Genomic DNA, 16,035 nt, shown 5'->3' with positions numbered 1-16,035 from the left:
ATTACATATTACCTTAAAGCTTAATTAGACCAAATAGATAAACCCAGAGTTACTAATTAACAACATAGATCTACCATATATGGACACTAAAGTCATCTAACCTCTAGAAAGACATCAACCACCAACTATATCACTAGAGATACCTTTAGGTATCAGATGTAACCTTGTTTAACGAGACCACCACCAACTCAAATTAGAGAATATAACATTGAAGATTTGTAAAAATTTTAATCACCGGATTATCTTTTAGAAATATATACAAGGGAAATGATTATACGAAACTGTAATTCTATGTCATCCCTATCCCTTTCCAATCAGGAGAAAAAAATTTGATTTATCATTCTCCTATTAGAAAGAGATAGAGATGATGTGGAATCACAGCTTCATACAATCTATTATCTATATACAAATGCATAAATTTATGATTATAAGATATTAAAAATAATATTTCCTTTTCCAAGAAATAAAATTTGAATATATGGATTCCAATTTTTTTTATATTCTTCAATTTGTTAATTTAGTATCCGTTTAGTTCCGTTTAAAAGTAAAAAAATTGCAGACCACTCGACTAAATTGTATAAATCGGATTGGGCTTTATAAATAAATTAAATTGGAATAATTTTTTTATTTACTATCAAATAGACCTGTCCATGGGCCGGGTGGCCCGGCCCGGCCAGACAGCCTGCCCGAAATATGGGAGGGTTTGGGTAAAAATATAGGCCCGAAATATGGGCTTGGGCAAAATTTTAAGCCCGTTTAAAAAATAGGCCGGGCCTCGGGCAAGATTTTTTTGGCCCGGGCCTGGCCCGGCCCGGCCCGAAAATTGTTAAATATATATTTTTTATTTTTAAAATATAATAGTTTTTTATTTTAAGTTTATTTACTTTCATTTCCTTGACTAGTGTTACAAAATAATAATAATAAAACATCAAGTTTATTTACTAATCAAATGTTAGATTTTGTTACAACAATTAATACAATTAATATTGATAAATTTACTAATCAAATGTTAGATTTATTACAAAAATTAATACAATAATACAATATAATTGATAAATTTACTAATCAAATGTTAGATTTTATTACAACAATTATTAACAATTAATAATTTGATAATTTTACTAACAATTAATTTAATAACAATTAGTTTTATTTTATTAAAAAACTAATTTTAATTTTAATTTTAATTAAAAACGGACCGGGCCGGGCTAGGCTCAGGCCTCATATTTTTTCTTCGGGCCGAGCCTGGGCAAAATCTCAGGCCCATATTTCGGGCCGGGCCGAGCCCGAGCCTAGTAAACGGGCTGAATATTTTTTGTGGACCCGACCCTGAACCCGGCCCATGGACAGGTCTACTATCAAATTAACCATTTGCACTTATATTGTTTTCACAAAATCAAAATTAGATTAAATAAAATGTTACTATCAATCAAAAATTTTGAAATTATTTTTAATTATTATTAAATTTATAATAAATTGAAATCTACTAAATAATTTGTCTAGTTTTGATCTAATTTTATTTTAAAATTAAGAAACTGAACTTTATTAACTTTAATGGCTATACCAAAACAAAAATTTTAAGTAAAAAATACAAATAGCGTATCTACAATTAGCCGAATTAAGATTACCCATGTACTAAATTAAACAAGACTGGTTACCAAATCCAAGTGTCCAAAATCCGATTCCGAATCCAATCTGAAATCAGCCAAAAATTTAAAAAAAAATTAAGCTGACTTAATGCTAAATTAATCCAATCCAAAACCCGCCTAATCCATGAGGCTATGATATTAGTTACTCTTGGTTAATTCACATAAATCTTGCTTTTTCAGAAATGAATGAGTATTAGAAGTTAATAGGAAAGCATGAACATGAAACAGCTTCTCTCTCTTTGAATTAACAAAGGTCTAAGCTCTGCAGGAGAAACTACAGATAGAGAAAAACTGTTAAATCATACACAGCAGTCTCCGTGATATTTCTCAAACCTATACACTCTTTCTTTTTCCCTCTTATTGTGAAACAAGAAAAAAAAAAAGGACAGGTTTGTTCCACCATTCACTGTACATGGCAATGACCCAAGTATACATTTTTCTCAAAACCCACATCATTATATGCCACCTCTTCTCGCAATTAAAAGAAAATGAGGTCTAAGTGAAGATTATTAGAATACCTTCTCAAACTCACTTCTTAGCTCTTGTTGCCAGCACCCAGGCTTTCATAAAACAAGATATACCCATGATCTGTATTACTTGAGAACTCCTGGGCTGACCCAAAAAATGTCTGAACCGCCGACTCATCGATCATCTCCACGTTTTCATCATCAAAAAATAACCAGTGGCTATGGCTTTTTACCAGGCTAACATAGTGGCCATGGTTAGGTCCACTTCCCACATGAACAACTACAGCAAATAAGGAATACTCCAAATCTGCATCTTCCACGGTATTGCTCAGCTTCAGCTCAAGTGGAAATACAACACGATAGGAGAGCTTCTTGTATCGTCCAAGCTGCTCAATGTACTTGAACCGCTTCAAATGGATAACCAGGATGTGAGGAGGCTTCTTTATCTTCATTCTCTTCTGTGCTTCTTGCAAACTGCAAGTAAATAAGTATCATCCATAATTATTCCTTTCTGCATGTTTATCCTTAAAATTACTGTATGATATGCATCTTCGGAACCATCTAAATATTATACTTTAAGCTCTGCATCAAGTTAGAACCTATTCATTCATGAAGACAAAATGGTTAAGGGCACCATGCAAGTTCGATGTTTGAACCATCATGTAAAAGGGATAATCATTGAGGTACTCATGGTTTGCCTCTTTCTTTAAATTATATCTCCTTGAAGTCAATGGCCAGAATTGACCTCTTTTACTAACAAAACCCCAACGTTACATACTAGGCCTGAAAATCTCAAAACAGGATGACAGGAGTCAAATTATATTTTTTATCAATGTAATTGGTCTATAAGGTGACTCCAAAACCAAGTGATAAGAAAACAAGTGGTAATCAATTAGAAACTAAAACACATCAAGTCGTGCAAAGATTGCCTATAATGGAAAATTACCTGCAACACTTGTCACAGAAAAATTTGTCCTCAGCATTCAATGTTTCAGTAGAACTAAAATTTTTCAAACAGCTGGTTATTGAGCTGTTCTGTTCAATGTCAAGGCTCAAGTCAAAGAAAGTTTCGTCTCTCGCTGTCACTGTCTCACATCGCAAGCATCTTGTCTCATTGGTAAGTATTCCCTGTCTCAGAATTGCCCCAAGAGATAATGAGATTCTTCTTAAAATAACTTAATCCAAACAGAAAGAATCCATACGTACAAAGAGGCACTCAAAGTCAAAAAGGATAGAAAATTTTATCATTAATTAATTTGACAATGTATGGCATCCATTAAAAAATGTATAGCATTCCTTTATGAGCATTGTCAAAAAGTAAACCATTAAAGGGGACGAGATAGATGCAGTCACCGTTTCATTTGTTGTTAACTTGCAGATTATAAATAAGACATCATAATTTCATATATAAAAGTCAAACCAAAAGCAGCCATGCAACCAGTATTAATTGATGATGCAGCCAACATACAAGGACACAGAACAGGGTTTAGCTATGATGTCCTGAAGCATTGCCAGATAGTATTTACTTCACTTTTCTCTGTTTATCAGTGCAAAGATTAGATTAATTTTTCCATATAGATGCTTTCTAGAACTAATAAATTCCTACAATTTTGGTAATTTTGCTCAGCTTTCAAGTTTCAGAGTATTCTATGATTTGTTTATGTACCGTAGCAAAGAAAATAACTAGATTTCATCTTTACTTCATGTCAAGCATGGTAAATGCAGTACAAGACTAGGTCTATTGATCAGAATATAAGAGGATAAATAGCAAACACACCTGAAAATTCTTGTGTACCCAAGTAACCAAAGGCTCTTTTTTAACACCATTAGCCTGAGGATTCTTTGGCCCATTTGCAGTCTTTTCAGATGGTGAAGAAGTTTCTGCATCATTTTTTGCTGCTTGTGCCTCTTTCTCCAGTATATCAACAAGTTCATTTAGCAAAAAGTTCAAGAACTCATGAGCATCCTACCAAAACAAATTGAGACAAATAATATCCTCTTATGCATTACAATTAAATATAATAAAGAAATTCAATGTTTTGGTTGACATGCCGAGAAAAGGTTGTTGGAGTACGCCTTGGAGCAAATCACATTAAACAGAGATATATCATCAATGCTGCATACTAATCACTTATATGATGATTGATAAAGGTTTTCCTTCATCATAAGTAAAAAAAAATAGTTATTATGTGCTGATTGGACTCATGGAAAATAATTGCCTTGAAAAGGAACTATAAAGTGTTATAATTATAAGATCCCTATGTAGCAAAGTTCCTAAAACTGTTCCTAGTCATTGTATTATCAAAACAGGGAATCACAATGCTAAAACAGTGGTACTGGGACATGTTAAGTCTCCTTAGTTATGAAGCAAGCAATTGAACACATAAGTATAAGGATGCTTGGGGATAACTTGGAGGTTCTCGTTACAAGTTTACTGAACATGACCAGCTATCAGAACTCCATTTGTTAATGTCAATCAAACCATTATCATGTGTCATTTGGTATATTCATGGTCCTTCCAGGATATATAGTGAAAAGACAAATTAGACTGACAGATAGGACAGTGAAAGGCTTGTTGAGATTATCATGACTCTCCAATATTTGGGTGGTCAAGATAAGATGCCGCTCCCAATCTTCAATACAAAATATTTGATCTTATATTATAATCTATATTCCTTGCAACATATTGAAAGCCTAACCAGTCACACATTAAATCATGTTGCCGGATTAAAATTGGGATTCAAATAAGTACAGTTTTATCGACCAAAACTTGAATGCAAAAGGATTTAATTAAATCCTTGACTAGGGTTTTTGGGCAAGGCATGCGTACGTAACCCATGCTTGGCTGCACGTTATCCTTATGGGAAGAGAGTGATAAGTGCAGCATACAAACTTTTAATCAACCTCAACAAAGCTTTTGGTGTTAATGGACTGTTATGAACTCTTAATTACTACATTAAAGAGTAAAAATATGATTCCTAATACAATTGCTTAATCACATTATACCTGAAGGATTTGGCTCTCTCTTTCGTTTATCATGCTTTACTTTCTGCGGCATTCATGTTTAAATTGCTTATTGGTTAAACATGAGGCTAAATCCAGCAAAAGTTACTTTACTCTAACCAAAATCTTAAAACAAGCAAAAATTATCACCAATTTAGGGAAAGAGAAGGTGCTTAAGTCAATCAAATATAAAACACTCGGCTACCTGGTGCATATAGCTGCGAAAAAGCTCATTTTGTTTCTTCAATCTTTGTACAAAGCGCTTTGGAGCAATGACACCTGTTTTCTTCTTCTGTGAACTTATCTAAACATAAAGAACAACCAACTGTTGGTTCCAGTAGTATCAACTAAAAACCACATATGCCACAAGTAGAATGAGAGGGAGACAGGGACCAAAGATACTAGTCAATTAATAGCATTTGCTAAAAAACAAAAGAACATCTGATAAGATGGTCTAAGCAATTTCCTAAAAGGATAATACTCTGCAATTATTGAAGAATAAAATCAAGCCTTTTAAAAAAGAGATGAAACAGAAAAAGAAAGCAGTTATGAGGAAGGAACTCTTACACAGGAACATAAGGCAGACTGTTCTGACTGCATAAAATTTGATACGATTGACAGATAAAAAAGACTTATCTAGTGATAAAAGGTTTTAAAAAAGGAAAATCACAAACATCAATTCTTCTCATATGAAGCCAGGTCCTCATGCAAATGTGATAAGGACTTGCAGTAATAAGCCATTTAAAAAATAATGAAGATGACACCCTCAGCCTTCATACTTCCTAAATGATTGTACACGGGCTATTATCACATCAAATAATAAAGAAGAAAATTTTCAAATGAATCAAATCATGTATCATTCTTGTAAATAGTGGTCAAGACTAGAACAGAACATTGCAGCTTACAGCATCTCATGGTAAACAAAAATAAAACACTAATGTTAATATTTGGTCTGAACATTTAAAATAAATGCTTTGCCGTTTTTCAGAAACTAGTGGTTTCCCATCTATAGGGGAGTACAACTCAATAACACTATGCTTCTAGTAGAGTCAATACCTGTGTAAACAGATCTGCCAAGCATGTCAGCAGATTATCTTCAGCATCAACACCATTTTTATTACTTGAATAATATTCTAGCAGCTGCTCGCGAAATGGGACACAAAAATAAAGTGCCTGAAAATTTTTCAGAAAATGACATAAGACGTTGGTCACAGCCAAGGCCCAAGAGGCATTTGTTACCCAGCAATTTTAAATAAAAACATCCAACACTGAACACATTAACATAAATCTTAATTAGAAAGCAAGGAATAAACAGAAATATCAGAAAAGAACAGAGTCTCATAGCATAAACTTAAAAAAAAAACATAGGAACCAAAGAGTCTGGCAATGAACATAGCTCTTTAACACTACAGTTGCAATCATTCAGAAATGATTATTCAAACAATTCAGATGTTGCATTATCTAAGTCAACCTATCTACAACATCTGAAACTTCAAGATCCAATTGCTACCGTAGTATCATACCATGCATTATCTACAAATTCACATAACTTTCAGACAATCACCCAACTTAAACGAAAGGAGGAGAATGAAAGAAATATTAAAATTAAGCTTGAAATTTGAAATCTAAATTATATTGATAGTATTGATGAATCTTATAATCATTTTTCAATCACCAACAACATCCAATTCCTGTAATACTTTCCCTTTCTAACATTAGTTGATATCTATCATGGTCAATATCTACCTGGTCTAGACTCTAGACTCCAAACCATCTCAGCAAGCATATCTAAAATCCAGACATTTTAATTTCAATTTAAATCGTGACAACCGTACCACTTGAATGCAAAGCAGCAAGCTATTACCAGAAGGGGAAAAAAAGAAACTAAAAATGAAAAGATAGAACTGAACCTAACCAATTCGCTTCAGGATTAACATATACTACGGTAAATTTTCATAAATGAAATTTAAAGCTTAAAGTCAAAATCAATCAAATTCAAAAGATAGGAAATAACATAAACTATAAAATTCAACATATTTTTTAGGGAAAAAAGGGGAGACGAGAAAAAAAAAACAAAGAACCTGCAAAACGCTGTTACAATAGCAAGTGTTGCCAAAGTTTTCGAGACCAAAATATCGTTCGCCTTCCGGGAACTGGTCACCCAAAGCTTTCTCGAGTTTCGAACCCGCAGCGCCCATCTATTAGATATAGAATTGAGTTCGTTTACAACTCTAACTCGGATCTTCTTCCGACCGGTTCAACTCAGCGATTCAATACCCCATCAACGACTGGCTCTATCTTGCTCTCTTCGGTTTAACCGAATCCGACTTAGGGTTTGTTTGGAGGACAATTAAAAAAAAAAAGATTTCCACTGTTTCCCTATTTCCGTTTAGAGCAGTGAAAAGGAGCCAAAGGAAATGATTCTTGCTTCTGTTCTCGGTAGCATCTATTTAAAACATCTTTTTAGATCAACTGACGTAAAAATAGATGAAAAAGAATTATTAATCTATCGTTAATCATATAAGAAGGATATTAGCATAAATAAAACTCGATTTGATTTAAAAAATCGAATAACTTATAGTTTCAAATTTGAGTCGAGTTAAATTTCACAATTTAAATAACATATTGATATAATTACTTTTTTGATCTCAGTAAACTTTGAAAATAAACAAATTGCTCACTCTTAATAAAATTACAAAAAAATTTAAAATAATTTTTAAATTTTAAAAATTTCTAAAAAATATATAAAAAGATTAAAATTTTAAAATTTTTCTAAAATAATAATTTTAGGGCCTAATTAATGATTCAAATTTATTATATATAATTTTTTTGTTTTGAAAAAATTTTCAAATATTTATGATTTCAAATATACGTGCTCCAACATAGAACTAGTTATATCATAACAATATTTTTATTTGACATGTTTAATTTTTTTAATTTAACTTGAACAATTTCACTCTATTCGACTCGACTCGAATTTTATTTCACTCGACTCGATTTGAAAAAAAAATCAATTTGAGTTAATATAATAAAATAGGACTCGTGAACTCGATTAACTCGAAAATTTTTCACTCGATTTGACTCAAGCGAACGCTCACCCCTACTAACAAACATAATTTTTACCATTTAACCAATTCAATCTATTTCACCACTAAGAAGAAAAAATTATTTTTACAATCCGATAACAAATTTAACAAGTTATAAGTCACCAACACAAAATACTTACGATGTTTTTAGTTTTTTCTTTTAATCATAGTTATTGATTTTAACCTTAATTGTTAATTTAAAAATAATCTCACAAGATCTCCCTATATTTCAACTTAAACCTCAACTATTTTCAAATTTGGGGGAGATCGTATTCAAAGTAAAAGGAAAATCGTAAACTATAAAAGAGGTCACTCAAAAATAGCATTGTTTCTATTTTGATCATTTTAAATTTTTTTGTCAATTTAGTCACTCTGCTAGAAATATTGACCAAAATGGTCATTCATGTGCTAAACCCTTAACGATTGTTGACTAGACTTGCAAAAAAAATTGTTCTTTTAGTCCTTTAAATTTTATAAAATTTTTAAGTTAATCCCTATTAAAAACCCATATTAAAACCCAATATTTAACTCAAAGTCCTTTTTTCTTCTTTGCACTCCTTACCCTCCTTCAAGCTCCGAAATAATCTCCTTAATTGTAGCACCCCTCGCTCGACTCAATCACTGAATTCGAGCTACAAGATGCTACAGTTGTTGCCGAAGCAACCACAGTTGAACAAACATCATACAATCATTTATACTTGTAATCCAATGCCAACTACATACAAATCATGATAAACAAGCAATTCTAGATCTTAATCGAGCTTACAAAAGCTCTTTTGTCAGACCAAGCACGAAATAGGACCAAATTGTAAAGTTTTTAAAGTTTAGGGTTGATGTCGAGGCGTTGTCTCCTCTATGTTGTGACATCACCAAAACAATATGTTATGCTGTGACCTCAGGCCACTCAACGTCGCAACATGTAACACCCCTCACTCAGCCTGGTCATCAGACCCGAGCTATAAGATGTTACAATAGTTAACCAAGCATAACACAAATAAATTCAACTTTAAATGTTCCATTAAATAATAAACATGATATAATCCAAGAAAAATATAATTTACAACTAAAACCGAGTCTCAATCGAGCTTACGAAGCTCTTATTCCAACTTAAGATCAATTCAGGACTAATTTGAAACTTTTACAAAAAGATAGGTAAAAAGGCAAAATAGGGGTTACACAACCATGTGACTAGGTCGTGTGACAAGCTGAGACCGTGTACACTTACTCAAATTATATAGATCACACGGCCGTGCCACATGCCCATGTGTTAGACCGTGTGTGTCAAAAGATACTCTACAAGATAAATTGCAATTTCAAACACTCAAATACACTATAATCATGCAACATACCATTCCTCAACCTATTCAAATACACCAAAAACATGCCAAAACATTATTCATCCTAAGTGCCTAACCAAAATGCCACAATTGGCACCTCAATTCAACAAATCATATCCTACCATTCATAATCATTCATGCCTCAATATTCACACTTGACATTTTCATATGTTCATCATTTCAAATGCCAAGGTTTCATCAACGAAGTTCATCCTTTATAAGTGTTAAAAGTCATCAAGTAAAATACACCAAAATGACCAAAACATATACGCAACTCATGTTGCAAACCAGCCAAAATAAGATCATCACTTTCAAACATTACACTTATATCCACATCAAAATGAACCAAAACATAAGTTTCAATCTCATTCACATATGCATATCCATTAGCTTAAGTAAATCACATTTCAAGTTGGTTATTCACTTGTCACTTTATATCTCATAATAATACTTAATCATCCAACATCATCAACATCATTAGACCAAGATTATGAACATCCAATATAACTTAAAAGGAAATACAACCCTATATACATGCCACAAAACTGAATATGAAAGAAATAAAAGACTACCAAATCAGAGGCTAGATAGTGAGCTCTAAGTTTATCCAATTGACGCATTCCATAAAATAACCTATTCAGAGACAGAAAAGCAAACAATATAAGCATTACGAATGCTTAGTAAGCTCGTATGAAATTTACACAACATACATTGACCTTAATCTAAATTAAATTAGTAAACCAATTTGGTAATTATTATGACATCCTTGTCTTCTTTGTACTTCCATATACATTTCCACAAAAACGATCAATAAGTTAGTTTATTTATACATCAAGAACTGCTAATACAAATCACATATACTTAATTTACGATTTAATACAGTAAAGCATGTAATATCTAATTCATCCTCAATTTATAAATACATATAATTAAGTTCTCTTTCATATCACATTCAATCATGCTTGTTTTGTAACATTTCAATTTAATTCATTCACTCTTTCTTTCACAAACAATTCATACGTATAACAACCAGATTAACATTTAATCTTTCTATTCATTTCAAAATCAATCACTTATTGTTTTCACTTGAAGAACTATAGGAAATTTATTTTGGATACTTGGGATAAGATTGCTTGTACAAGTTGTAAATCGAGACATTAACCATTACTCGATGTTGCTTACACAAGCTGTCGAGAATCCGCAACAAATGCTATATTCTAGCCATCGATATAGTAACCACCGCCGGTACATAGTACCTGATAAATATAACACTGGCACATAGTGCCCAATAAATATGACCACCGGCACACAATGCCTAGTATAACATGGACATCGGTACAAAGTACCTGATAATATAGTCACCGGTACATAGTACTTGATAAAATATAATCATTGACACATTGTGCTTGATAAACCCTAATGACATGTCATTAGTATCCTATCTATTCACTAAGTTCACACGGGCCTCCATATTCATATTCATTTCATTCCAATCCTTTTAACATTTTCATATACATGTAATTCAACCGTATACATTCTAATATTCATTTACATTTATCAACTTTATCTTATTTCACAATTTAATCGTTTCAATACTGAAGTCGTTACTTTGCAACAACTTAATCACAATTAGTATACATACAACCCAACATAAACAATAGTTAATTGAAATAAACATCGTACATATATCATAGAATTATATAACAACTACATAATCATTCAATCACACACATCTATTCATTTTATCATATATTCATTATTTTTTTATTTAATCCATTTGATGCCAAAGCTTTATATATATAATTTCTAACTAACAGTAATATAAAATAACATAATCATATCAAAATTTAATAAAGTAAGTCCATATGAACTTACTTGACCAAAACATCCTCAAACATGACTACAAGGACTATTTTGAAAATTTTCTTTTTTCGTGTTTATATACCAATTGGTTCAAATCTCGATCTATAATATAATTAATTCAATTTATCAATTTCATACATCCCAAAGGAACCTACTATAATCATATAATAATTCAATTTCATTTTTTTCAATTTTCCCTAAAATTTTTTATTTTATTCAATTTAGTCCCTAAAACTGAAATAGTTGTATCTTTTAAGTTCAAGCTTCATTTTTCAATTTAATTTCAATGTCATCCCTGTACAGCCCTCTAAATTCAATAATTACAAAAATTTCATGTCAAATTCAAAATATTTACATTTTAGTTCCTAAACTCAAAATTAACAAATTATACTTTACAAATTAGTCCTATTTTATTTCTAAGCTTCAAATTCTACCATTTAATATAAAAAAAATCAAGATTCATTAATAGAAACTTCTAAAACATTTGAAACTTTTATGAATTAGTCTCTAGGCTAGCTAGATTGAGCTACAATGATCTCAAAAATATGAAATTTATGAAAAATGGGCTTAATTTACATACCATGCACATGGCTGAAAGATTGAAGTTAAAACTTGAGCTTTTCCTTGTTTCTGTCGTCAAGAAGAAGATGATAATAAAGAAAAAGAAAAATGAATGGCCATATATTCTTTCTTTCCACTACATATTTGTTTTATTTTTATTTTATTTTATTTTAATATCAATTTAACATATTTTTTTCTAATTAAAAGTAAACATTAACCGTCCAGAACCATTAAAAAGTTTAATTATCCTATAGGCCCTTTCACATTTATTATTTAAGCTTCTAGCTAAAATTTTTTTATAGTGATTAACTTTTGTGGTTTTTATGATTTACTCCTTGTACCTTAATATAACCTATATAACAACTCTGTAAATATTTTTTATGGAAATGAGGTCCCGATACCTCATTTTCCAAAACCACTTGACTTTAGAGTCAACCACTTGTACTTAGCTAACTGTTCAATTAGCAAAAATTATTAGATCAAAATTCAATTAAACACTATATTAAATTCATAAATATTATTAAATAATATTTACTAACTCGATCATTGGAATACAGAGTTCCAAAATTGCCGTGTTCGGAACCACTGAAAAAGGGTTGGTACACGACGTGACTCATTGTCAACCAACGTTGCGAAGAGGAAAACTGCTCGTCGCGACGATGACCCTATTTTTGGTAAAAAAAAATGAACCATTTGGTACCTATTTCAATGTTTTCAAACAAACTTACATCACAATTACCTAATGCCGAACTCAATTAATCCAGAATATGCCTAAAACCATACCGATCGTTTAAATACTCAGTTCAACTTCTTAACAAGATGTTCACAACATTTATACCAACTAAACTTAAGAATTTCAATGCCAGTTGAGCATACTAACCTAATTCATTCCAACACCTAACCTTACCTATACCAAGTCTATCAAAACTTGCCATTCCACTTGTAATACATACATAATTCATTCACCAACATTTTTATACCATCAACCATGAACCCAAATAACCGTTTATCAACATATACCTTATGAAAAATCATTATACATACCATTTCAAGACTTACATCAACTTAACCATTCATTTACTTCATACCACAATCTTCGACATGCCAAGTTCAAATAGATACATCTATATTACCTCCCTAAAAACATCAAACATTTCCAATTCAAGCATTAACCAAATCATTGGACATGAGCATTATTCAAAATCATCATATGCATCATAATCATCACAAGTACCAACACTATTAAGACTTTCAACACTAAAGTGTATACCAAACACTTATATACATTGAAATAACCTCAAGACACCTTATAATTATACATGCCACAACCCAAGACTCAAAACAATCGAAGCTACCAATTCAGTGATAGGGTAGTGTGAGCTTCAAGATGATCTGACTTGACGTGTTCCCCAATTATTTTATCATAGCTCATTGAATTGCAGGCATTAGTGCAACCTATGGAGTAGCTTCCACTTCTCGCTAAAGAGCTTCCGCTATAACGCAGAGTAAATCTTCATTTCCCCAACCCTCAGGTCAAGGTCTAACAGCTCTATACTGATGAGCATAGACTGGATCAATGGCAGGCTCCTCAATCCTAATTCTATTTTCACTTTTAGCTAAAAGGCTGCTTCTATAAACATCGCCACTAGCATTTTTTTCTTAATTCCTCTGACATCTTTAGTTATAAAACAGAGAAATTTATAATCAACATCCAACTCCTGACTCAAACTTAACTCGATTTTGGCATGTACCTTTAGAATCAATTTTGAGCTCGATTTAGTCTGAGAATTGGCTAAACTTATAGCTCTAATCCCACTAAATTTAACACTCCGATACCTAACTCGATCGTCGAATTCGAGTTACAAGGTATCACATTCATTGTATTGAATCTGGTGCCCTAAGTGTAGTATTTTCGTCTATGTACACTTGTAATTTTTTCGAATAGATTAGTTTATAAAATAATTCATGGATTACATTAATATACTTTGTATATTGTCCTCAATTGTGTTTTGCATTGAGAGCAAAATAGAAGCAAATATTAGCTTATTGGTTGTCTAATGTTTAACTAATACTAAGAAGTATTACGTAGCCAGATGAAAATATGGAAAGACGACTTATATTAGTATGCAAACCTAAACATGTCCTTAGTCTAATAAAAAATGAACAAATCGATTGACTGACATTACATCGGACTGGACCCAAGATGGATAGATCATGAATTTATTTATGAATTTGTTCACTTGTGATGTTCATAGTGTGACATACCTAAATCTTGAGTGAATGACGGACTATGTATGTGTGGCTCTTATACTTTGATATAAGTAAAAGCTTAAGTTTAAATATATAAGGAATCGAAAGTTAGTGTGTTGGTGTTGGATCTAGTGCTTTAAGTGTAGTTGGAACGACGAAAATGTGCAAGTGTACACAATCGCAACAAGTAATAAAGTGACAAGTAAATGTCAAGTTATCGTACCCATAGGGACTATAAAAAGGAATATTTATGAAATTAATGTTAAAACACTTTGGTGATGGAAAATATTTTGGTTTAAAGATGATTAAAAACTAAGGGTTAAAAACTAAGTAAAAAAATTAAAAGTAAAAAGGTTCTAATGCACGATTTCATATAAGGTTTAATCAAGATGATATAATTGTGTTGGATTAATTACATTCCTTTAACTTAGAATTATTAAACTTATGTTTATATTGTTACGAACAGATTCATGGCAACTCTGTAATTTGCTAACTACTGCTCATACATACTTATTAAATTAATCAATCTCTTGATCATTTTCCAATGTCAATCCAAGCGATTAATCAATCTTCACAAGCATATAAAAGATCAAGTGGGGTAACAGAGTATTTCTACCTTGAAACATTTTAATCATAATAATCTTGCAAGTTATGCAAGGCATATGTATCGCCAAATACAACGCTAAATTAACTTCAGCTACCTTAGAAGAATAAACATGCACTGATTAAGTATTGTGTCGATTAATTACAATTTGAATACGATTTAATAATTAATTCATTAGTTATCTAACAATTAATATTGCTAGAATAACTTAGGCATGATTTTACTTAATCAAGCATCTTACCGAGGCCTATAACAGCACAAACACAATTTCAATAATTCAAGCAAGCAAGATATAATCAACCCAACACGGATTAAATTCAAGCTAGATTGATTAAAATAACCATTTAAATATCATAAATATTCATAAACATGTTTGTCAAAACAACAACGAAATTTAAAGAGATAGGGAACAAGAAGCAAATCCAGTGTTTCTTCGTGGCTTGACTGATTTCTCTATTCTTTGTTCTCCATTGTCCTCGACTATCAAGGTGGCTTATGAACACTTTAATTTCTGCTCAACAATGGCTGATGAGGACCTCTTTCCCAAGAGAGGAAATCGACACTTGAACAAAAGGAAAAATGAGAAGGAAAAGTTTAGAGAAAGTGAGAGAGGAGAAGAGAGAATGAGAGTGTGAGGGATGAGGTGTGTTTGATCAGAAAGGGGTGGTTTTTATAGCTAATTGTGGCTGCTAAAAATAGCAAATTCCATCAACCAAAGAGACCCCCTCGACCGGCCACACACATGGCAAAGTTGAGAGATTCAACTTTGCTAAAAATAGCCTAGGGCAAATCAATAAAGCCACATTTTTTGGAGGGGTTTGAATGCAGGGTTGAAAGTTCTTCAAGGGCTTCTTTTCAAGCTTATTTAGTCAGCTAAAATGCTAATTTGGGTCAGCATATGGATGGTTCTGGGCAGCCCAATTGGTGGCTAGTTCAGTTCAACCAATGCGGTTCAACTGGACCATTTTTTTCCATAATTAATTAATAATAATTTATTTATCCCAAATTAAATTGGGAATAAATTAAAATTAACTATATTATGAATTAACACACATTTTTGGACCATCTTAGGCTGGAAATAAATTTTCCTCGATGCTTCAAATTGCTTCTCAGTTTTATTCTTCGAGCATTGTCTACCGAGCCAATTTTCACCCTTTGTACGAATTTGTCGAAAATAGTTAAAATTAATCAAAATTAATTATAGAATTAATTAAA

General features: G+C 31.8%; 1 protein-coding gene across 1 annotated transcript; it reads right to left on the bottom strand.

Annotated features, from left to right (window-relative positions):
• Nucleotides 1–1,865: 1,865 nt before the first annotated feature.
• Nucleotides 1,866–7,608, bottom strand: LOC107913444 (ubiquitin carboxyl-terminal hydrolase 3). Its single transcript, XM_016842020.2, has 6 exons — nt 7,201–7,608; nt 6,176–6,292; nt 5,325–5,423; nt 3,894–4,082; nt 3,063–3,244; nt 1,866–2,590 (listed from the first exon to the last, which is right to left on the bottom strand). Exons 1-6 carry the CDS (start codon nt 7,315–7,317, stop codon nt 2,185–2,187), a joined length of 1,110 nt encoding a protein of 369 aa, XP_016697509.1. The 5' UTR covers nt 7,318–7,608; the 3' UTR covers nt 1,866–2,184.
• Nucleotides 7,609–16,035: the final 8,427 nt, after the last annotated feature.

The sequence above is a fragment of the Gossypium hirsutum genome, chromosome D11 (assembly GCF_007990345.1).
Source record: "Gossypium hirsutum isolate 1008001.06 chromosome D11, Gossypium_hirsutum_v2.1, whole genome shotgun sequence".
NCBI lineage: Eukaryota > Viridiplantae > Streptophyta > Magnoliopsida > Malvales > Malvaceae > Gossypium > Gossypium hirsutum.
The sequence above is the reverse complement of the archived record's forward strand: the minus strand, read 5'-3'. Positions and strand labels throughout refer to the sequence as shown.